Genomic DNA, 23,826 nt, shown 5'->3' with positions numbered 1-23,826 from the left:
AAAAGCAATGTCAGTGTTACAAGATCATGCAGCAGAGCAGTGGAGTGACTCCTGCTTTTCTCACCTCTGTGAATCACTGGGGGGTGGGGGGGGGGGTGAAGCTGTACACATACTGTACCTCTGTGAAGTGTGGTGGAGCTACTGTTAGTGAATCACCACACTCAGTCACTTACATTTTTGAGATTTTGCCATTTTAGGGTAATAATGTCGTTTGACACATCATTTGTTTTTTACATGAATGGACGTGAATGTGTCCAAACACTGTATCCCTGCCGAGTCAGTTTTGCCTGTATTCACTTGTAAAATACAATTTCACAACCTTTTGAACTTCTCCACAAAAATCTAACCTAAGCATGTTGAAACATTAACTTGCAACTGAGAACGAATCATTTAAGCTCATTTCGGGAGTGGATTAACTTCAAGGGACGTGCCTCTCCTTTTATTTCACCAGAGGTGAATGTAATGAGCTGATCAGACTTGTGATGGTTGAATAGCATCTTCCAGTGATGTCTTACACGCAGCATCCTCATCAGCGTGGCTCATTAAGATAAATAATTCAGTGTAAAGAAAAGGTGCCTCATGTTCAACCTTCGAAATCCATGTCCTCCATATGCCCAGATTAATTTGTCATTTGTTAAAATGATAAATAGAAAACACAAATTGAAAAGATTTAATCTTTATTGGGATCTTTGATTGTTGAGCTTTCCAATTTTATTGATGCAGAACACTGGCAATTTCATTGAGCTCTCGAGACTATGTAGTCTATGTATTCATGATGAGCTCCCAAAAACAAGCTAAACAACACGAATAACACCAGTGGAAGGTGACTTATCTGTTGCTTGCTTCCAGGCAACAAAACACAAAGCAGATCGTGTCACAGTCAGCTTGTCCTCTGTGGTGACTGTTGAGATAAGCGCCGGTGTTATCACAGAGCATCACATCCTGATGGCAAAAGCTAACTGTGGTTCACATAGAGCAATAAATAGAGGTTATTCTCAAACCACTCTTTGGGGGGCCCCAGATAGTCAACATTTTTGCTCCCTCTCAGTTCCTAGTAGGCAGGGAGCTGGGAGGGAGCAAAAACATGGACCGAGTACAGGTTCCCAAGGGCCAGTCTGAAAAACATTAAAAACATTCAAAATTGACCATTGCAGACAGATTCACAGTTCATTAATATATCAACTCACAGTTCATTAATATATTTACAAAGCAATTAATAAGAGGTATTGTTAGACAATAAATGTATATATTATTATGTAGATAAATATATATCAGAAATAATAAATAGGAAAAATAGTTACTGTATTTTCATCAAAAGTGTCAGTTCATTTGTCAAGTGCCACAGTAGTTCAAGTAGAAGCCTCAGGTCAACTCTGTGTCACTGGTTTAGCACCAGTGGTTGCCATGTTGTTGTGTAGTTCCATATTTGGCTGCATTCCACAGTGGGTTCTTGCAGGTAACAGCAATGCCATCCGAGGTGAGTCATGCCAGAAAAAGGATGTGATACTGGAGACACCCTGAATTGAGCAATAATGACACCATACTCTGTTTGTTAGCAAAAGTTTGGTTCGTCGCAGCCATAAAGTGCTTTGGATGGCTGCAGATGAAGTGATATCATATCTGGGTAGATGAACCATCCATTCCTTCATTTTTCAAACAATTATCGTGGGGGGGGGGGGGGGGGACACCAGATCCTACACCATGCACTACAGGGAGCATGGAAGGGGTGCACCCTCGAAGGGACAGAAAATGAATTTTTTAAAAATTAAAAAATAAACAAAAATCTGCCACGTTCTGAAAGCAGTCGATGGAGCGCAAAGGGAATGCAGGCTGCAGCTCCGAGATGACCACGCAGCTTTCCGTCAAACTGACGTTCACCCGCTGGGAAATGCTAAGAACAGAGAGTCAGCCAACTGATAATAATGGACATAATTAAATAAAGGAATTAAATGGAGGCAATTCTTTTAAAGAGAGAAGGGGGAGTGGAACAGCTGGTGGGCGTCTCACAGGGTACCTGTTAGCGTGAGCCTGACACTGCTAGCGAAGGAAGCTCTTTCTGCATTGGGTGCTGTTGCAGAAGATCGTGTAGTAGACCCATGTGTCGGCCAGCCACAACGCCCCCTTGAGGCAGCGGGTGAAACTGCACAGCACAGATACAGCCAGCAGGCAAGCCTTCAGCACCGGTTCCTGGACTGGGAGCGGGCTGTGGGCAAAGGCCTGGAATAGCAGCAGCTCCCCCAGAGTCAGCGCCCAGACAGCGCCGCACAGTATGCGGGCGTGGTGGACCGTACGCAGCCGCCGCGTCTCCTCCGCCCACCACCTCATCAACACCACCTCCAGGCTCAGGCAGCTGAGGAACAGCGAGCTGGCTTGGCGCTGGGCTCCCAGCAGCCGCTGCGCCAGCGCGCCGGCCACCTCGTCCCCCCACCACACACCCAGAGCCTCCAAACCCCAGCGCAGTGGCAAGAGCACGTCGGTCAGGACCAGCTGGCCCAGTAGCACGTTGGAGGCCTTCCAGGAGATGCGGGGGGAGCTGAGGAGCAGGGCCGCGTGTGCGCTGGCCAACGCCCCCACCAGGAGCACCAGCTCGCTCGCCTCCGGCAGCACCAGTACCTGCAGGTATTTCAGCAGCAGGTAGCAGCGCAGGCTGGTGCGTGGATCCCCGGACTTCAGGTGGCCAGCCGCAGTGCCCCTACAAGGAAGACACGCTGCGTCAGAACAGGAGAACCATCCTATCCGATCCTCGCTGATGTCTCATACGAAGCGAGGCATCCGATACGCCCAGTGAAATTATTTGCCCTCATTAAACAGCAAATGCATCCAGATAAATAAATCAAGCAACTAATTAGCAGCTGTTATTTTTTATTAGTGCTAGACATTTTATTTATTTAGTAGACGTTGTTATGCGGTGTGATGTACACTTTTCGAGAGAAAGCAGGTCTCTGAGCTGGTGTACTTCTGACCAGAAGCACAGTGTCCTAATCCCCTAATAGCCATAATGAATACTTGAATAAAATATTATTAATTCGCATTTTATCTACCTAGGAAATGCTTTTATTTAAAGCAATACATACAGGGCTGGAGCTACCTTTTAACCGTGCCCTAGGCACAATTTTAATTTGATATATATGATTTTATTTTTGCATTATTTTTAATGCAAGCCAGGAAGTACAGGTATTATAGGATAAATTGCGTGAATATGCTTTGAGGCAGATTTTTTTTCCACTACTAGCTGGGAAACAAGAGAACAATGAATTGGAAAAAAACAAGTTTCTTAAAATGCCCTCTGGACATAGACAGAACTTACGTGTGTTTGCAGGCTGCTGGCTGAACAAAGGGATTCTCCACTGTCACCATGTTTTCCTCTATGTAGTTCTCCTCTGTCTCTCGCTGAGTGGTGGTGGCCAAGCCGCAGCAGAAGGCCAGGTCGCGAGTCACGAATGCTGGCAGCTGTCTGTCACTGGGCCCCTGTTGCGTTTGAGAGTTAATAGTGCGTGTGTGAGGGTTATAGGCGGGTGGGAGATTGCTCCGTCACCTGGCTCAGGCCGGGCTAATCCAATAGCGAGGCTCTTCTCACTGGGCCAGATTCCATGGCATGATTCACCAAGCTGTGAAGGGAACGCTGTGATGTAATAGAACCATTTTTACATGTAAATGGGTTTTAAATATTTGCTCATTGTGTGGTACTACTGTCACCCAGCTAAACTGTGTCAAAAGATCAGATGAAGTGACAAGTTCTGTAATAGATTTTTTTTCTTTCATAGCCATAAAATGTTTACAGTAAATAACTGTTAAAAATACACCGTATCTGGCACCAAACCGTGTTTGTGAGTGTGACATGTTTATAACTCGACTGCCTGTCTGTCTCTGTCTGTCTCTGTTTGCCTGTGGAAAGCTTATGTCAGCAATGGAGGGTACATCCACGAGGGAGCTGTCTCTCTGGATGGTGTGACGAGTCACTCTAGCATGCCAGTGTAGCTGACCCACCGGTCTCACCAGACTGTCACCAGACGAGTCAGAAACCCCACCCCAGGAATTCTGGCTGCTGTTCCTGGTTCCTTTGAATCACTCGGTACAGTATTGTCTTTCTTTCCCTGGAACACAGATTTCCCTTACCCAGATTAATCAGCACATCCCCTTTGGGCGTATATTAGGAACAACAGTGCTGTCTTCAGATGGAGTGGAATGGAGGGGGTGTCTCTGGAGCTCCTTGGTACTCCACAAAGGGGCATCTTTCTTACAGCTTAACAAATCATTAAAATGTGCTGTATGTTTCAGTTTTGGTATAAGTGTCTAAACAATCTAAATGGTGAAATGTAAGCTAAGTGTTCATCAGTAGGTGGTCAGGTGAAGGACTTAACCTGAACTTAAAACAAAAATGCTTTGGTAATATATATATATATATATATATATATATATATATATATATATATATATATATATATATATATATATATATATATATATAATCAAGATATTCTTCCAGAGGAATTCCTCTTTCCCACACATCTCCCGTCATCCCACTCGTGTAAATGCATTAATGCATTAGATTGTTGATGGCTCTCCCATTAAGAGACATAAAATCATTCTTTGCAGTCAAAAATGTTGTATTGCAAAAGTGTTTTATCGCTGAGCCACACCAGGTATGCTTTAAGACAATGATGCAAATAATCTTAAAATACTAGATAGCTTCATAAAATAGATATCCTAAATTGCTTAGTGTGTTAACTGCATTCAGAATCGGCAAAACTTGTCAGCAACCCACCAAGGCTGATGAAGAGAATCAGGGATATAAAATGAACAGGTACAAATAACTGAACACCTTATCGAAATGTCGCTCACAGATTGTGACGCCCGCTCCGTCCGCTCCTCGTGTGTGCCACGCCCCCTAATTACCCACGTGTGATTTCCTGATCGTGCCCAGTCGTGTCTTGTTTCCTGCTGCCTTGTTTCATGTATTTAAGTTCCTGATTTGTACTAACCGGTGTCTGTCATTGATGTTAGTTGGCGTTACATGTCTCCTGCTCCCCGGTCCTTTATTAAAACCCTGTTTTCCCCGTATCCCGCTTGCCTGCCTGCTCCTTCCACTCCTTGCCCGAACGATCGCCGCTCTGCTCGCGATCGCTGCCGCCGTTCCCGTGACAGAATGACAGACCAACAAAAGACGAAGCGGAGGCAGAGGAGAGTCCCGCAGGAGACTATCAGTCTCGGAGCCTGCTCACTCTCCCGGAGGTGGCCGTCTCCGGACGCGGAGAAGCCCGTCCGGACTCCAGCCCGAGGACCGACCCCACGGGACCCGTACTCCGTGTGGAGGTACTGGCCCTCGAGTACGGACGAGGAAGAAGAGTCCTTCTATCCTTACCCGGAGCCGGAGTTCGTTTTCTCGCCGTCCGTTTTCACGGAAGTCACGCCGCCTCCCGCCACCACCAGGCGCCAGAGGAGGAGGAAGAGACCGGAGATCGCCGGTACGGAGGACCTCCCTCCGTTACTGCCAGCGGACCCCGCTCCGATGCAGCCGCCGCCGCCCGCGGACTCAGCGCAGGTGCAGCCGCCACTGCCTGCGGTTCCCATGCCTGCGCAGCTCCCTCTTCCCGCTGCAGCTCCCGGGCAGGCGCCCCCTCTGCAGCCGCCTGCTGCAGCTCCCGGGCAGGCGCCCCCTCTGCAGCCGCCTGCTGCAGCTCCCGGGCAGGCGCCCCCTCTGCAGCCGCCTGCTGCAGCTCCCGGGCAGGCGCCCCCTCTGCAGCCGCCTGCTGCAGCTCCCGGGCAGGCGCCCCCTCTGCAGCCGCCTGCTGCAGCTCCCGTGCAGCCGCCATTGCCGGCGGACCCCGCTCCCGTGCAGCCGCCATTGCCGGCGGACCCCGCTCCCGTGCAGCCGCCATTGCCGGCGGACCCCGCTCCCGTGCAGCCGCCATTGCCGGCGGACCCCGCTCCCGTGCAGCCGCCATTGCCGGCGGACCCCGCTCCCGTGCAGCCGCCTGCGCAGCCGCCTTCGCTGCCTGCACAGCCCCCACTGCAGCCACCTGCTGCAGCTCCCGGGCAGGCGCCCCCACTGCAGCCACCTGCTGCAGCTCCCGGGCAGGCGCCCCCACTGCAGCCACCTGCTGCAGCTCCCGGGCAGGCGCCCCCACTGCAGCCACCTGCTGCAGCTCCCGGGCAGGCGCCCCTACTGCAGCCAGCTCCTGTTCCTGACCGTGCTCCTGTTCCTGCAGAGGCGCCCCCTCTGCAGCCGCCTGCTGCAGCTCCCGGGCAGGCGCCCCCACAGCAGCCGCCTGCTGCAGCTCCCGGGCAGGTGCCCCCCCACTGCAGCCAGCTCCTGTTCCTGACCGTGCTCCTGTTCCTGCAGAGGTGCCCCCTCTGCAGCCGCCTGCTGCAGCTCCCGGGCAGGCGCCCCCTCTGCAGCCGCCTGCTGCAGCTCCCGGGCAGGCGCCCCCTCTGCAGCCGCCTGCTGCAGCTCCCGGGCAGGCGCCCCCACTGCAGCCACCTGCTGCAGCTCCCGGGCAGGCGCCTCCACTGCAGCCAGCTCCTGTTCCTGACCGTGCTGCAGCTCCCGGGCAGGCGCCCCCTCTGCAGCCGCCTGCTGCAGCTCCCGGGCAGGCGCCCCCACTGCAGCCACCTGCTGCAGCTCCCGGGCAGGCGCCCCCACTGCAGCCAGCTCCTGTTCCTTACCGCGCTCCTGTTCCTGCAGAGGCGCCCCCACTGCAGCCGCCTGCTGCAGCTCCCGGGCAGGCACCCCCTCTGCAGTCGCCTGCTGCAGCTCCAGTGGCGCCCCCTCCGCCTGCTGCAGCTCCAAGTCCTGTCGCCCTAGTCCCTGAGGTGGTCCCAGAGGACTCCATCGTGGCTCCTCCCTCTTCAGAGGTGGAGGAGCTTGAATGGGACCCCTCGGGGACCGCACTAGTGACTCCTTCACCCTCACCCCGGCGACATCGACCCCGACCGGGGGTCGGTATGTCTGTGTCCCGCAGAGGGAGGGGACACAGACGTCGGACTGGGGTCCCTCCCGCCCTGCCCCCTGGCTCGCCCTCCCTCGCCTGCGCTCTGGCTCGGTTGGCGCCTGCGGGTCCTGGCCCTCCGGGTCGGCTGTCGCCTGCGGGTTCCCCTCCAGTACCTCGTCGCCCCGCCTCGCTCCCCCCTCCGGTGCCTGGTCGGCCGCCTGCGGGCTCCCCGACGGCGGCTCCTCGGTTGCCTGCGGGGCCCCTACCTCCGGCCCTCCACCGGACGTCGCCGCCTGCTGCGGCTCCCCCCTCCTCCGGGCCTTCGCCGTGGGCCCCTCCTGCTCCCTCGTCCCCTTCCCCGGTGCTCCCTCCTGCTTCCTCCCTGGCCCCTCCGCAGGTCCCTCGCCCTGCCTCCTCGGCCCCTCCGAGGTCCGCTCCGGCCTCCCGGCCGCCTGCGGCCCCTCCGGCTGCCTCCCGTCGCCCGCTGGGGCTCCCTCGGGCTCCCCTTCCTTCCTCCTCCTTCTCTCCCTTCTTTCCTGTCTCTGTCCCGCCTGTCCTTGTTCCTCCTCCTGCCTTTGTTCTGCCCCGCTCTGTTCCTGGTTTCCCATCGTTCCCTCCCGTCACTCCCGCTCCTTTTGTTCCACCTGTTCCCTCTGTTTCTCCCTTCCTGGTCTGTCTGTCGGCTTTTCCTGTCTTGTGTAGTGTCCTGTCCTGGCTCCTGCCTCTTTGTCAGTTTTGCCTGTCTGTCTTGTTCCCTGTTCCCCGTTGATTTTTTTTTTTTGCCCTTGTCTTTCAGGTTCTGGTTTCCCGGTCTCGTCCCGTCCTTCGCCTCCTCCCGGGCGCGCCCGGTGTAGCGCGCCTTTGGGGGGGGGGTTCTGTGACGCCCGCTCCGTCCGCTCCTCGTGTGTGCCACGCCCCCTAATTACCCACGTGTGATTTCCTGATCGTGCCCAGTCGTGTCTTGTTTCCTGCTGCCTTGTTTCATGTATTTAAGTTCCTGATTTGTACTAACCGGTGTCTGTCATTGATGTTAGTTGGCGTTACATGTCTCCTGCTCCCCGGTCCTTTATTAAAACCCCGTATCCCGCTTGCCTGCCTGCTCCTTCCACTCCTTGCCCGAACGATCGCCGCTCTGCTCGCGATCGCTGCCGCCGTTCCCGTGACACAGATATCAATAGTCCACATTTTATTCAAATAAAGTGACATTTTATGTGCCGATTTTTACACACTGCGCCTCAGGATTCGTGGCTGAGTTTCTGTTGTCCCTAAATACCTTCGCTTTGCAATAACATCACTTACAGTTGATCGTGGAATACCTAGCGGGTAGGAAATTTCACGAACTTCCTTTATGCAAAGGTATGCTGTGACAGTACCAACACTCAGTTCTTTAGAGTGATACATTGTTTTACAAATGTTTGTAAACCAGATTGTACGAATGAGTGCATGACTTTTTACACCTGTGACAATGGCTCTGAATGAATCACCTGAATTCAGTGACTAAGAGGTAAATTATGACATCTTTTAAAATAATTTTAAAATCTTTCTTACATTGCATCCTTTAATGATGGGGCTATCACATGTGTGTTCACTGTGATGTCACCCTCCACTGCCTGGGCAAAATCAGCCCCACGCAATATCAAACTCCTTCCACCATCACTGGATACAGAAGTAGCTATAAGCTGCTTTGCACAATTAGCTTGGATGCTAAAGAACTTCGCATCACAGTCAGTGTTCTTACCTTTACATTTATTTAGATTTGTTTTGGACCCCCTTTTGTCCAAAGCGACATACAAGTGAAGCGAATAGCACATTACAAACATACAGTACATGCTGTTTGAAAGGCATAATTGCAGTGAGGCGGAGCTTCCAGTGAAGGTCCAGTTATCAGGGTAAACAGTACTGGAACAGAAGCAACAGAATATCGTCCAACAAAGCAAGACGGTAATAAGACAATTTAATGCCGATTTAAGTGCATCATTAATAGCATTCAAACAACATAGAGAGACGCCACAATAGTAGAGGGACTCATGGGTTTTGAGGAATTTCTTGAAGATGGAGAGGAAGCCTCAAGACCAGATGTAGTTCGACAGCTCACTGTATTCCCTAGAAACCGTTGTCATGTCTATTGTAGGATGTCGAATTAAGTTCCTAGTCTGTTAGCTAACCCATGTTCTGCAGCTTGATGGCAAACTGAAGATGGGATCAACAAGCTCAGCCATGGATGTTCCTGACAGTATTCATAGGGTCAATCACCAGGCTGGGATCTTCAAAGGCCTTGAGAAAGTTGGAAGGATTCAGCACAACTCCCCCAATGTACATCTTCAGATTTTTCTAACATCGCAAAACCATACACAGTACAAACCAGACTAGGGTTCATGGACACAAATTGATGTTGCAAATGATGAAAATGGAAAATGCAGGATGCATGATCCAGATGGTGGGTAGGTCACCTACAATATGGATGAAAAAGTCCTCCAGCATTAAAACTGTTTTCTACTTCTTCACACGGCACATTTGGGCTCCTTTTTAAAAATAAATAGATTTGCATTTAACATCTATAGAAATGTATATGTAGCCCAGAAGATAGACACGAGTTAAAAATGATCCATCACCTGTGACGTAACATTGCTAAAAACTCACACTAAAGTTAAATGTATCACTTTTCCTCTGCTATACAAAGAGGCTTGTTTCAGTGACCATGGGGTGAAGACCCAATACAACCAGAAAGGATAACTTGTCATTGTTTCTGGCTCTTTATTGCTGTGGGTCTTTGTAGGAGACACACACACAAACACACACACACACACACAATAGCATATCATAATGGGACCCCATCCCAGACCATTCAATACTGTTCCAAATTTTAAGGCCCCCATCAGTCAGGGGAAACCTGAGCCCTAACGCTGTCACTGAGCTGCCACCGGAAATGAACCCTCAGCCTGGGAGGTGTCATCAAGCCCAGTTGATTAAGTCAGTGTTTCCCAACTTTGTCCTTGGGGATCCCCAGACAATCGGCGCTTTTGCTCCCTCAAAAGTGTGGACTGTCTGGCAGGGAAGCAGGAGGGAGCAAAAACGTGGACTGTCGGGAGGTCCCCGAGGACCGGGTTAGAAACACTGAGCTAAATAATGTGGTTTAAAGAAATGTGGGTAACACTTTACTTAAGGCAATGTTTTTAGTAATTTCTAAACACATTCATAATGCATTATAATGCATTCATAAAGCATTAAAAATGTAGATATAAATATTTATAAAAAGGCATAAGGTATTATAGCCATGTTATGTATTATGACTGCCTTTATATTTATAATGCACTGTAGATACCTTTATTGTTATGATCCGCGGGTGAAGACGGGCAGGTAGGCAGGCTGGAGGTAGGGAAGGACGACGCAGGCAGGCAAAGGATGGGGAAAAACTGGGTATTTATTGGGGAATCGACGAGGGAACATGGTAACAAGAGCGCAACGTCAATGACCGACAATAGACCAGGGTAAGACACGGACTGAAATAGACAAGACTGGGCAAAAATAATAGGACACAGCTGGGCAGGATCGGGAAAGCACACATGGATAGTCAGGGGGTGTGGCACACACGAGGATCGGACGAGACGGGCATGACATTTATAATGCAGTACAAAACATCCTTAATGCTTATACCATTGTAATACATTATAAAGGTAACTATAGTGCATTACAGATGACAGCTTCATAGAGCATTCATAATGCATGAAACACATGGCTATAATGTGTTATGCCTTTTATTTATAGCCATGTTTATAATGCTTTATGAATGTGTTATTATTTGAGCATTTTTCAGTATGTCGCAGATTATGAAAATGGAAAATGCATGATGCAACATCCAGTTGGTTAGTAGGTCATCCAGGGTGTGGATGAAAATGTTCTCAGGCATTAAAACTGTTTTCTACTTCTAGCTGCGTTTTTAATGCTTTATGAATGCATTATTTGTTATGAATGTGTTTAGAAATGATTAAACACATGGCCTTAAGTAAAGTGTTACTGAAATGTGTTACTTCTGAATGCTATTGTCATGCCCTGCTCGTCGGCTTCTCATTTGTGCCACGCCCCCTGAATTCCCACGTGTGCTTCCCTGATTGTTTCCAGCGTTGTCTGACTTTTTTGCTTAGTCTCGTTGTATTTAAGTCCTGGTCTGATCTGTTCCGTTTGTCTGTCATTGTGGATTCGGTGTGGGTGAATGTTTCCTGGTCCTGTCGTCCCGAATAAACCCCAGTTAGCCCTGAGTACTGCCTGTTTGCCTCTCCATTCCTGCCGACCCGCACGATCGCCGCTTCGCCGCGAACACGATCGTGACAGAATGACAGACCCCCAAAAGAAGAGGAAGCAGAGGAGGAAGAAGCTCCCGGGAGAGCAAATCAGTCTAGGCTCCTGCTCTCTCGCCAGCGCTTGGCTTTCCGCCGAGGATGAGGAGGAGGAGCTCCGAGGCGGCTACCCAGAACCGCTCCGTCTGGGAGCCTGCTCTCTGGCTCGGCTCTGGGAGCCCAGTGAGGGGGAGGAGGAGCGCTACACGTCCCCAGACCTGGAGCCCATCTCGCCAGAGCAGCTACCGCCCCTCGACCGGTACCCGTACCGGCCGGAGAGACTGAGCAATTGGGGGGGTGTTAGGGCAGTAAGGGACTCGATTCCCCGAATGCCCAGAGTCCCGAAGAGGACCACGCCCGTCTTCCCCTCTCGGGACTTGCCAGTCCCGCCCCCAACGGCAGTCACCCCAGAGTTGCCCCCCTCACCTCTGCCCGAGGAGAGGGAGACTCTGTTTAAGCAGATCTTCACCCTCCAAGGACTGTTTGTGAGGGTGATGGACGGCCCGACGGCGCCCAGAGGACCCGAGGCCGAGCGGCTCATCGCTCGGCTCCAACATGGCCTCGGGGATTTCGCACCTACCTCCGGGCGAGCGGCCCTCGAGTGCCTCACCACGGACCTACAGAGGCTACTCCGGCTCCGGGGGGCTTTGGAGCCCGCGCCGGGGCAACCGCCTCTTCCGGCGGACCCTGCGCCAGAGCAACAGCCTCTGCCGGCGGACCCTGCTCCCGAGCCGCGGCCACCTGCGCAGCCGCCTGCGCAGCCGCCTGTGCTGCTCGAGCAACCGCTGTCACTGCCGCCTGCGCTACGAGCGCAGCAACCACCTCTGCAACCTGCGCAGCCGGGGCAGCGTTCTCCGCCGCCCGACGGTTCTGCGCAGCTTCCTCTGTCAGCGACTCCAGCGCCGGTGTTGCCGCCCCTGCTTGCAGCACCAGCGCCCGAGCAGCTGCCTCCGCTGCCACCTGCGACCTCAGAGCCCGAGCAGCTGCCTCCGCTGCCAACTGCGGTCCCAGAGCCCGAGCAGCCGCCTGCGCAGCTGCAGCCTGCGTAGACGCCTCTGTCGCCTGCTACTCCCGAGCAGGCGCTCCCTGTCCCTGCAGCTCCCACACCTACGCCTGAGGCGCCCCCCCTGCCTGCAACTCCAGTCCCTGACCCCACTCCAGTCCTTTCTTCCCCTGTGACTCCTACGCCTGTACCCCGGAGAACTCGACCCCGAGCAGGGGTACTGTGTGTGTCCCACAAGGGAAGGGGACATAGACGCAGGACGGGGGTCCCGCCCGCCCTGCCCCCTGGCTCGCCCTCCCTCGCCTGCGCTGAGGCTCAGGTGGCGCCTGTGGGCCCTGGCCGTCCAGGTCGGCTATCGCCTGCAGGTTCCCCTCCGAAGTCTCGTCGCCCAGCCTTGCTCCCTCCGCCGACTCTTCATCGGTCGTCTGCGGGTCCACCCGCTCCTGCTCGGCTGAGGATTTCGCCGCCTGCAGCGGCTCCCCCCCTTTCCTTGCCCTGGCCAGCGTCCCCTCCAACTCCCTCCTCGATTCCTCTGTCGGTCCCTCACCCTGCCTCCTCGGCCCCTCCGGGGTCCCCTCCGACTCCGGCCTCCCGGTCGCCTGCAGCCCCTCCGGCTGCCTCCCGTCGCCCGCTGGGTCTCCCTCGGGCTCTCCTTGGTTCCCCCTCCTTGTCTCCCAACGCTCCTGCCTTTGTCCCGCCTGTCTTTGCCCCTCCGTTTTTTGTTCCTCGCCCGTCTGTTCCACCCTTTCATGCTCCTCGTTTCCCGGTGTTCCCTCCTTGTACTCCCGCTCCTAGTGTCCCGCCTGTCCCTCCTGTTTCTCCCTTCCTGATCTGTCTTTCCGCCTTCCCGATCCTCTGTCACGTTTTGTCCTACGTCCTGCCCCTTGCCATGTTTTGCGTCTCTGTTTTGTTCCCGGTCTCCCGTTAATTGTCCTGTTCTTTCGTTCCAGGTTCCCGTGTCCCGTCTGTCGCCTCCTCCCCGGCGCGCCCGGAGAAGCGCGCCTTTGGGGGGGGGGGGTTCTGTCATGCCCTGCTCGTCAGCTCCTTATGTGTGCCACGCCCCCTGAATTCCCATGTGTGCTTCCCTGATTGTTTCCAGCGTTGTCTGATTTCTTTGCTTAGTCTCGTTGTATTTAAGTCCTGGTCTGACCTGTTCTGTTTGTCTGTCATTGTGGATTCGGTGTGGGTGAATGTTTCCTGGTCCTGTCGTCCCGAATAAACCCCAGTTAGCCCTGAATACTGCCTGTTTGCTTCTCCATTCCTGCCGACCTGCACGATCGTCGCTTCACCGCAAACACGATCGTGACAGCTATATGAGAATATAACAAATATGAGAATATAACAACAATAAGATTTGCGTTCATCCTGCCAATTTTTAATCGCTTGTCTATTACAGGGTCACGGCTGCTTTATACGGTATTACACTGTTAAGGCAATATATGGTGAATTTAGTGATAAAGCAAGATCAGTATCATCGCTGATCAATTAGCTTAAAAGCTACAAAAACTAAATGCAGAGCCGGTCATGGGTGTTCTGCAGTCCTAGGCAGCATCCTACTGAGCTGCAGAAATCAAATTTTATAAATCCATTTATATAAAAAGCATGTCATTAACATGAACTTTCTGATAACTAGGTACTAAAACCAGAGTAAAAAAATATCATCTCATGGAATGCAACCACAGAGTTTTCATCTGATACTTCACACATGCTCTTTTGCACCCCCTAATGATATGGTGCCCTAGTTGATCGCCTTTGCTACGTATAAGGCGGGTCGACTCATCTGACAACTCATCTCAGTATCACACAGAAACTAATGGCTTAACAGGACGAGACAAGTCTTCTTGGGCACCTTCTAAGTAAATACCAAGGATGTCATTTAAAGAATATGCAAACAATTGTTAGAAACAAACTCACACACACACACACACACACACACACACACACACATATATATATATATATATATATATATATATATATATATATATAGTTTTTTATAGAAGGCAACCCCAGACTGTGGAAATCTTTAATGGATGACTCATAATGAGTGATTCATTTCTGTTAATTACACAGTCATTTATATAGCATCCCCCAAGCTTTTGCCTTTCATTGCCTTTCAGCTTTCAACCCATCACAGGGCACAATACACACACGCCATTCACTCACATATGCACACATACAGGCAATTTGGTAATGCCAATCAACCCCATCATGTTCTTTTGGAATGCAGGGGTGGGGGAGGGGACTGGAGTACCTGGAGGAAACCCCACGACAACATTGGGAGACATACAGACTCCACATATGGAGCTCAGGTGGAGACTCAAACCAGGATGCCCAGATCCCAGAAGAGTGTGGCAACAGTACTAACCACTGCACCACCATGTGGCCCCCCCACCTTGGTGGCTTTACAGCAAAATAAATTTGAAACAAGTGATTGGTGAAACTACAGCAAAGCAAATCTGGTGAGGCCAGGCGTCAGGAAAAATGGTGGCTGGGACTGTTGTGCACCGTCTGTCGCAGACTGACCTGCCACATCCTATTGGTTGCCGTACTGGTCGTGACTAACATGCAAATGCTTCTAACTGTGAGCCTCCCAAAATCCTTATATGTTTCTTCACCCAACGATGTAGATAACAATGCAGACATGACTGTTTGTTCCCTCGGTGTGCTTAGGCATAGAATACCAGACTCTGAATCAACAGCTTCAGGGCATACATCATTCTGGATCATGTTTCTGAAGATACTGTATGTTTGTAGAACATTAAGAGTGATAAACATTCCAGACTCCTGCACCACCTCTATAAATCAAGCCAGCCACTTGATAACCTTTGAGAAGTTAATGTGTGTCCCATTCCCTTATTCTAATGACTGGGTTCTTGGTATGAAATTAGCCTAAATGATGTGCTGATGAACCTTTACGTAACTCACTTTGTGTAGTTCTGTATAGTTCTGGGAAACGCATAGGGAATTATGAATGGAAATTTGAGGACTCTCAAAATCAAGTAAACGATCAGGAAGCTGCACTTTACTCTTTACCATTTTGAATAATGGATAGATAACTGAGTTGTTATAGTGCATAATGTGTATGAGCCAACTTTTAAAAACCCGATTAGCTCAGATGTTCTAATCCAGATAAAATAAGGTAAATGTCAATAATGAAACATTAATGAATTTAGTGGCTTTTGAGTGGCAAGTTAATAGACACTTATACTCTTTATAATATGTCACTCATAAGAACAAATACATAATACATGATAATCTATCTATCCATCCAGCCATGATCGAACCCAGTGGCGAAACAACTGTCCACTGGATAAAAATTTCTTTAAACCATTGCCCTTTTCCAAATTCACACCTAGGACCTGCCTACACCAGTTGCAGCAGTTGCAGATGATGACACTTAAGTAGCCTCCAAATATCATACCCATCATGCATTGCAGTAGTTAGCAAATTCCACAAACATGCATTTTTCATTAAATACACACCTCCACAGCATAGTTTGAAAAAGTTTACAAAACATTGCAAACTTACATTTCAAATTTGTTTTAAGTATGATACCAGCCATTTTTTGTGTTAGGACTCCCACCATAATGAGATTGTATAGATAAAAATGAGAGATATAAAAACAGCATGTCACAATTTAACATACAATTCACAATGCCAGTGCTTTAATTTTCTCAAATGTTTTGCATACATGTAGATTTGTAGTTCAACACAGAGGGGCCAAGGCCCTGGAACAGCTGCCTTGCCTGCCAGTCCACCCCTGATCTAACCCCACATCCAGGTCAGAGGCCTGGACCCCCCATAGGCAGCATGCATAACAAGGCTGTCCTATACCCTGGGTAGGACACCATTAACATTAAGTAATATTATATGAACTTATAAAACAGTGGAGAGATTATTGGCATAGAACCTTAACCCTGTCGCCTCACAGGTAAATGGATGTTTGGACAAAACTCAAGAACTGATATACCCTGCATTTTTGACCCAGCTCTGCATCTCAGTCCCTGGCTGGCCCAATTCCTGGCACCTTTCATCAAACCTTAACCACAGCTGATGTTTGGCTCACCGATGTGAGTTATTTGAGGGATGCCTGACGAGTGGCTCAGTGGTTAGAACCATAGCCTCATTCTTCCAGGGCTGTGGGTTTGATGACGGCGCCATGGGTGTATGTGACAAAGGAATTGTGTGCTGAACTTGCAGGCCCCGTTTCATTTTCTGCCACTACACAATTTAGTGGCAGACCTTCGTTAAGTACCAGCACATTAGTTAATTTCATTTCCTGCACTCAGTGCACGTTCCACCGATAGGGATATCGGGTGTGCCCTGTCCCGTCAATGTGTGATGTAAAGTTTTATTGTAGTTTTCTTTTGTTATATGGAATACGGAAACCTGCATTATTTATACTCATCAGTCTGTTGACAACATTAGCTGACAGATGTTCACCACCATGATGCCGTTTTCCAAATGAGCTATTGTACCACCACCTTGAATCTTATGCAAATACGTATTATATTGAATTTATTTAGGAGAGTTAGGCGAAGCGTGAGATACGTGCATGCTGTTGACGAATTAATTTAATCAATTAAATTCTTGATTCCTTCATTAGGGATTTATTTGGAATCACATATGGACGTGGAGGTCACTTCCTTCATGGGTTCAGTTTTTGCCTACGGCTGTTTGCTCTTTGTCACACGGCTGGTGCTATTTAGCCTCACACCTTAATGGCTTTTAGGCTGCAGGGGCCAAAAAGGTACTTTCCCCAATGGCTTCCTAGCAAAGGACTCTGCCCCACACCCAGGCTTCTGACATGTGACATGCCTTGTGAAACCTGGAAGTTTCCAGGCATAAAAATATTTTTTGGGCCAGATCATTGCAAAAAAAATAATAAAAATTTGCATAAAGTTCTCCCTGAAAAATAACATCCAATACTTCAAAAAGCAAAGATCCTTCTGATAGACTCTTGAACTAAACAGTGGCAGTGATCTTGCAACGTAACTCAAATCTGCACCCAGCAACAATGTTACTGAATTTTTAAAGCAATGTCAATTGAGTGGTAAGGCTTGTCCAGTTATCGAGGCTGCGATAGACAACATGAGACAATAGGATAATACGTGGCTTCGGACAGTTGATCTGTAAGGGGACAGCTGGCATCCTGGACAGTTTTGGCTCTTATACACCAAGCATGGCCAAAAGTAATCAAGTCTTCACAATTTCTCAGAATTGCATTTCCTTCTTTTTTTTTCCTATCCATCCATCAATCCATCCGTCTGAACATCGGGACAAAATTTCAGGTCAGGCTTTTTGTGTTGCAAAACAGCCAGCATTCAATGGAAATGAAAAGAAACAACCGAATACTTCAAAATGAAAACATTTGCTTTTTGATGTTCCCGTATGTTTAGCTGACACCCAAAAGAAACACACAGCACTTTTGCTCTGTTGACTTTCCTAGTCAGGTTGTGGATATTTTGAGCATTATTTCCTGCTACTGTATGAACTTTAAAAAAAGACTTGGCCAAGTTAAACTTTAGATTAGCGTTTAACTAACACACACAAACATGATGACTTTGCTCTCAGATCCCAGCTAGTAGAGCCATTGTATTGGTGTTCCTTACACTCGCAAACGCATGCTTCCAAAAGTCAGTAGTGAAGAATTATATTGTACACATCTATCTATCTATCTATCTATCTATCTATCTATCTATCTATCTATCTATCTATCTATCTATCTATCTATCTATCTATCTATCTGTCTGTCTGTCTGTCTGTCTGTCTAATTTCACTCTTTTGTTGCTTTCCAGCTCCCATGCAGCTCCCAGTACTGAATAATCACTAACAGCTTCCTTGAAAGCTGTAATGTGCCCCAGCCTCCTAACATGCTAATTCAGCTGTGCACTGATTAGTAAAGTTCCCAGGCTCACTCGCCTCCTTTGCTGAACCTTCCAACAGAGGAGCAGCTCAGAACATGATCTGAAGGCCTGAAGGTGATCACTTCAGGTGCCGAGAAAGGCCATGTTGCATGAACACCTTCAGCTATGAAAACATGGCAAGTTCCTTTCAACAGATTAGCTATACAACAAGATACAGGGTCATAGTTCTTTGCTCTGTACTAAAGAAAACGCAGCAGCGGTTTACAGAAAGATAAAGAGATTAATTTGAAAACGGAGCAAATGTGTTATCTTAACCTACATCTCCTTAGATTAAGTGACTGATATAGATGATATAGGTCATGGTATGTTTTGTAATCTGTTCGATCTTATTACAGGAAGCAAGTGTTGATCTTCACCAAGACTACAAAAAGATATTAAAAACACTACTTATATTATTTAACAATTTTCTGTCTTCACTTAAACAGTCCTCAGTGTGAATGATTATATGTTAGAAATGGACTTACGTGGATTGATCTCAGGGAGGCAAATACGACAAAATACAAATTAATCTCGATTCGTATTCACTATTAACAATGACGTTAGTTAGACAGCTGTCTAGTTATTAATATTAAGCTGCTAAAATTAACGATTTAACGTAATTCATACAAATGACCATCATGTATACAAATGTTTACGAGCACAAACACAAACACTAATTAAATATATGACTAAATAAATAATCTATTCACTGGTTAATTAGATGTCACAAGCTATTACTAGGCATGAGCATATTCCATCTATAGTAAAAAGATACTATTCTTAAAAAGCGGACACGTGGATTTCATTGGACAGCGACGATGTGCAACTTTGAAAATGCTCATGGAATTTATTCGGTATCTATCAAGTTTTTGAAGCAATAGTGTGAAAAAATCATGATTTTCAGTATTTCTGGGTTTATTACAGTGATAATGTTCACAGGCAACACTATATAGAAAACAATGTCCCTGGAAGTCTGGTTTTTACACCATCCTGTCTCCCCTTTGCTTATGATATTTGTGGTCCACTATTTGCTAACACATCTAATGGATTCATTATCAGAGATAAGACTGGGTTCCTTATTTAAGGCTGTGCAGTAACTGGTTTTGCTGATGTTTTTACCTGCTGTGTTACCCTGAATTCCTTCTAAAAAAATGTATTACCTCAGCGTTTCTCAAACTTATTTGTCTTGGTGACCAGTCATGTCAGGCTTTGGGGCTGCAGGGCCCTGCATAGCCACCTTCCCCCCGTGGATGCATATCCACATATATAGATAGATATTATTACTATAGATAGATGGTATTGCTATTATTATTATTGTTATTATTATTGTACCTGACCTAATCTGACTGACTTTTGATTGGTGCAGAAGCGAGGCTTCGCGGACCAGCAGGAACTCTCTCTTGGACCGGCAGGAACTCTCTCATGGACCGGCAGGAACCCTTCTCATGGACCGGCAGGAACCTTCTCATGGACTGGCACCGGTCCACAACCTATAGTTTGAGAAACGCTGTATTACCTTATTTGCAGGGACATGCAGAAGGGTGAAAGATGGGGTGCCTTGAGACAAAACTTGTATTACAATATTTGTTTGTAATGTCAGCCATTCTTGACTGCAAAACCACACAACAAACACAGTTATGATCATAAACATTAGCCGTGGTAACGTACAATGTATGTGTAAAAAAGAAAGGTATGTTATATCTCGTAAAAATTATGTATTAAGTCTCTGGCACACCCACAGTGTGTTTCCATGCATTCCGTTTGGTGTCAGTTTAAGGTAGTCTTGTAATCCTCTTCAGATATCAATGGCCTTTGGATTTTCAAAAAACAGCCACCTTAACAGTTAGTGACTGACAGGTGATTTCATTCCTTCAAAATAACAGAATTAAGGACGCAATAAAGAAAATGATTTGGAAAAGGGCTGTTTATAGGTGTTCTTACGTCACCTTAAGACCAGAGCACTGCCACCTGCAAAGAATGCGGTTCTTCTACACAGAATATATGCTGACATCAAACCCTATGGCTGGTTCTGAATTTCCCATGAAATGTTGCTCAGACTGTAGTTTCTAGGCAGCTCATTTGCACATGAAACCATTTTGTAAGCAAAGTTAATTGTCTGCTCATCAAATAGCTTAAAGGGAGAGGCCCTATCTGAGATTTGTGCTTAACAGGTGTTTAACAAAATGACAGGCTGTTGAACTTTCTGTGAAATCATGCAACTCCGTTTACAATTTTTATCGTTTGCTTTGGAATAAATGATGAGTAACATTTCCAAAACAATGAAGTCACTTGTGTGCCTTGTTTCCTATAAATCCAAATGTTGCAGTACATGTATACAAATGACCATATACAATTGTCATCATTTGGCAAAAAGGATTATGTAGAATCTCAGTGAAATAACTGTACATCCAAAACAGTCATCATGAAAGTCACCACATGCAACACAGTTCACCAAACTTTAGAACAATACAGGAATATATTTGCTGCTATATTTGTTGTTTATGTACAGTATTGTGTGACTTGTTTGTTATTGTACTGTGACAGGAGACTGTCATACCCGGCTCTTACGATCCTCGTGTGTGCCACGCCCCCTGATTATCCACGTGTGCTTCCCTGATCGTACCCAGCTGTGTCTGATTATGTTTGCCCAGTCTTGTGTATTTCAGTCCGTGTCTTACCCTGGTTCCTTGTCCGTCATTGATGTTCGTCGATGTCTGATGTCTCCTTGCCCCGAGTCCTTCTAATAAATCCCTGTACCTTGCCTGCTCCTTGCCCGCTCTCCCGCCTGAGCGATCGCTCTGTTCAAGCCTGATCGTGACAGAGACAATTTCAATAACAGTGCGAAGAAATCACAAATGTATATGAGTGCTTTCTCTTGCCAATGCATTTCACATACTGTAATACAAACTTGCACTGTTTAATTGATGCCTTTCACATTAATAATCTGTTTGCTAAAGAGAAATAATCAGCTAGTGACTGTGAGAAAGTTAGACATTACTGTCATTCCGAATCTTTGACATTTTGAAATATCTAAGCATTTTAACTTGGTTTAATGCGCAATGCACAATTTGCCACAACTATGTTCAGATGTCTTAGTTTTGCTAAATGAGTGCATCAGAATTATTGTGTAGAAACACCTATGTCTTTATAACTATGGAGGCAAAGTACATGGGTCGGTGTCAGCAAGTGACTGGTGATCTCTTTCAATCAAGGTGCAAACAACTGAGAAAATCTGTATTTGTTTTGAGTGAGTTACACCTTATGCGCTGTATGTGTAAACTGTTCTGAGAAGTGGACTTATTGTTGGAGAACGTTAAGTTTCACATTTTGTGTGTTGTCTGTAGCTTTCGTGAACCTCACAAATATTCCCAAAAAAATACCATTTAAATTTCTTATGCAGACCCGATGATATATTGAAACTGTGATGGAGAAAGTTGCAATGCGGAAGGGTCAGCATGGTCAAACATTCCCTGGCGTGACTTAGAGTTACAAGACTTGCCCAATGTCCCAATATGAAATCGCTTTGATGACGGGATCTGAAACACCTACCTTCCAATCACAGACCCAGTATCCTAATCCAGGACCAGTAAAGCTGTTTGCCTAGGCGGATCAATCGGCATTTGCAAAATTTTCTAGGTTTCCATATTTTTTTAGATTTCAGGAGAATGCATGAACATCAGGGGTCGTATAAAATTGAAAATATATAGTTTGTTTCTGGAAATTAACCAATCCTTCCACAAAACCTCCAGCATTCTGCAGGCCAGTGTAATACTGGCCATGGACCAGTACCTGCCCACTGAATGGAGGTTGGGAACCGCTATCCAAACCCACAGAGACATGCTACCTAAACCTGCTGAACAGAGATGAGTCTAGGTGTTGTCTTTGAAGTCATATCACAGTAGTCTTCTCTCCCAGGTGCAAGATGAGAATTTTCAAGGGGAACTGAAAGGGTCAGGGTTAGGGTTAGGGTAAAGACAATTGTTTGGTAAATTTAGCGTGATTGAAAAGGGACTCAACCCGCCCCCCTCCCCCACGTGCGTGATCTAAGTAAATAAATTTGTGTAATTAATCAATCAATAAATTATTATAACACATTGATATGATTAACACAAGTCACATTGTTTGAAATTTAACTTTGCAATACATCCATCCATCCATCCATTTTCGAAACCACATATCCTACTGGGTCGCCTGGAGCCTATCCTGGAAGGAATGGGCACGAGGCAGGGAACAACCCAGGATAGGGGGCCAGCCCATCGCAGGGCACACTCACACACCTTTCACTCTCACATGCATTCCTACGGGCAATTTAGCAAGTCCAATTAGCCTCAGCATATTTTTGGATTGTGAGGGGAAACCGGAGTACCCGGAGGAAACCCCACGACGACATGAGGAGAACATGCAAACTCCACACACATGTAACCCAGGCGGAGACTCGAACCCGTGTCTCAGAGGTGTGAGGCAACAGTGCTAACCACTGCACCACCATGCCGCCCCCTTCGCAATACAATTTAATTTTATATTAGATAACAATAATTTTATATTATTGAACTTAATATGTTCAAAGCAGCATTTTCATCTTCGCCCCCAGTACCGCTAATATAATTTCCTGTGCTGCTGAACATGGAGGCCGAAGTGATGTACAAAGAAACACAACAAACAAACAAAGCAAACTACTAATGAATCTTTGGTGTAAATAAATAAATTGTTGGTAGAGATGTATAAACAAATAAATCCTTGCCATAGATAGATAGATAGATTGATCTGTTTAAATTAATTAATAAACACGATTTATTTATTCACAGCAAATATATATTCCTTTATTTCCAGATTTATTTCCATATTGATTGATTGATTTCCAGATTTATGCATTTTCAGATTTCTTAATTTGTCTGTTAAAGGGGCCCAATTACATTTCACGGTTCATAATTTTATTTTTGGGATCTACTAGAATAAATTTATATGCTTCAATGTGCCAAAAACTCATACAGTATATATCTATTTTATCTGTCTATATCTCTGAAACACTCTGTTAGAGCAATATGCAATATGCCCCACCCTTGATAAACCCAGTAAACAAAGATGGAAACCTAGAAAATTATGCAAATGCCGAATGATCCGTCAAGGCAAACAGTTTTACTGGTCCTGGGTTAGGATGCTGGGTCTGTGATTGGAAGGTAGGTGTTTCAAATCCCATCATCAGCAAAGCGATTTCATATTGGGCCATTGGGCAAGTCTTGTAACTCTCAGTTGCTCTGGGGAATGCTTGACCATGCCTTCTCAAAATGGAACAGCTGACCCTTCCGCATTGCATATCATTGGTCAGGTTGCACTAGACGTTCCACCCCTGTCTTGCAGCCCTTGCAGTTAAGTGGTCAATAAGGATTGTGTTACTAGGTGACCTCACCATGTCACAGAAGTAAGGGCTGAAATTCCAACAAGTGGTTTCAGGCAGAGTAGAGAAGAGTGGTTTCTGTGCTGAGAGTTACTCGTTTTGGCATGTATTTTGGGTCTTAAGACTTTCCAGATGGTGTATATGTACATAAAGTTATAAAACACACTAAAGGAAAGGGACAAACCTAAAAAGCATAACATGGTCCCTTTAATGTGGTGGGCAACCTTAACCTTCTTCTAAAGGTCTATTGGCT

The 23,826-nt window shown here is 47.3% G+C and overlaps 3 protein-coding genes and 1 long non-coding RNA gene across 5 annotated transcripts in view; all 4 read right to left on the bottom strand.

Moving 5' to 3' along the window:
- Positions 1-18,340, bottom strand: part of tbx22 (T-box transcription factor 22) — a 118,513-nt gene extending 100,173 nt beyond the window's left edge. For both annotated transcript variants that reach the window (XM_049027347.1, XM_049027348.1), the window contains exon 1: positions 17,935-18,340. The gene's annotated coding sequence lies outside the window, so the exon portion shown is untranslated. The remainder of the gene's footprint in view (positions 1-17,934) is intronic.
- Positions 1-23,826, bottom strand: part of p2ry10 (P2Y receptor family member 10) — a 130,977-nt gene that overhangs the window by 41,687 nt on the left and 65,464 nt on the right. The gene's annotated exons all lie outside the window — the stretch shown is intronic.
- Positions 1,726-3,603, bottom strand: LOC125750073 (uncharacterized). The gene is made up of 2 exons (XM_049027365.1): positions 3,308-3,603; positions 1,726-2,692 (listed from the first exon to the last, which is right to left on the bottom strand). Exons 1-2 carry the CDS (start codon positions 3,355-3,357, stop codon positions 2,038-2,040), a joined length of 705 nt encoding a protein of 234 aa, XP_048883322.1. The 5' UTR covers positions 3,358-3,603; the 3' UTR covers positions 1,726-2,037.
- Positions 19,076-21,094, bottom strand: LOC125750080 (uncharacterized). Its single transcript, XR_007400284.1, has 2 exons — positions 20,857-21,094; positions 19,076-19,668 (listed from the first exon to the last, which is right to left on the bottom strand). It is a non-coding gene; the product is annotated as an uncharacterized LOC125750080 (long non-coding RNA).

This window comes from Brienomyrus brachyistius, chromosome 10 (assembly GCF_023856365.1).
Source record: "Brienomyrus brachyistius isolate T26 chromosome 10, BBRACH_0.4, whole genome shotgun sequence".
Classification (NCBI taxonomy): Eukaryota; Metazoa; Chordata; class Actinopteri; order Osteoglossiformes; family Mormyridae; genus Brienomyrus; species Brienomyrus brachyistius.
The sequence above is the reverse complement of the archived record's forward strand: the minus strand, read 5'-3'. Positions and strand labels throughout refer to the sequence as shown.

Coding starts and splice junctions, on each gene's coding strand:
- LOC125750073 (XM_049027365.1), bottom strand. CDS start 3,357: ATGGTGACAGTGGAGAATCCCTTTGTTCAGCCAGCAGCCTGCAAACAC. Junction 2,693..3,307: donor CCAGCAGCCTGCAAACACAC/GTAAGTTCTGTC, acceptor TCTTCCTTGTAG/GGGCACTGCGGCTGGCCACC.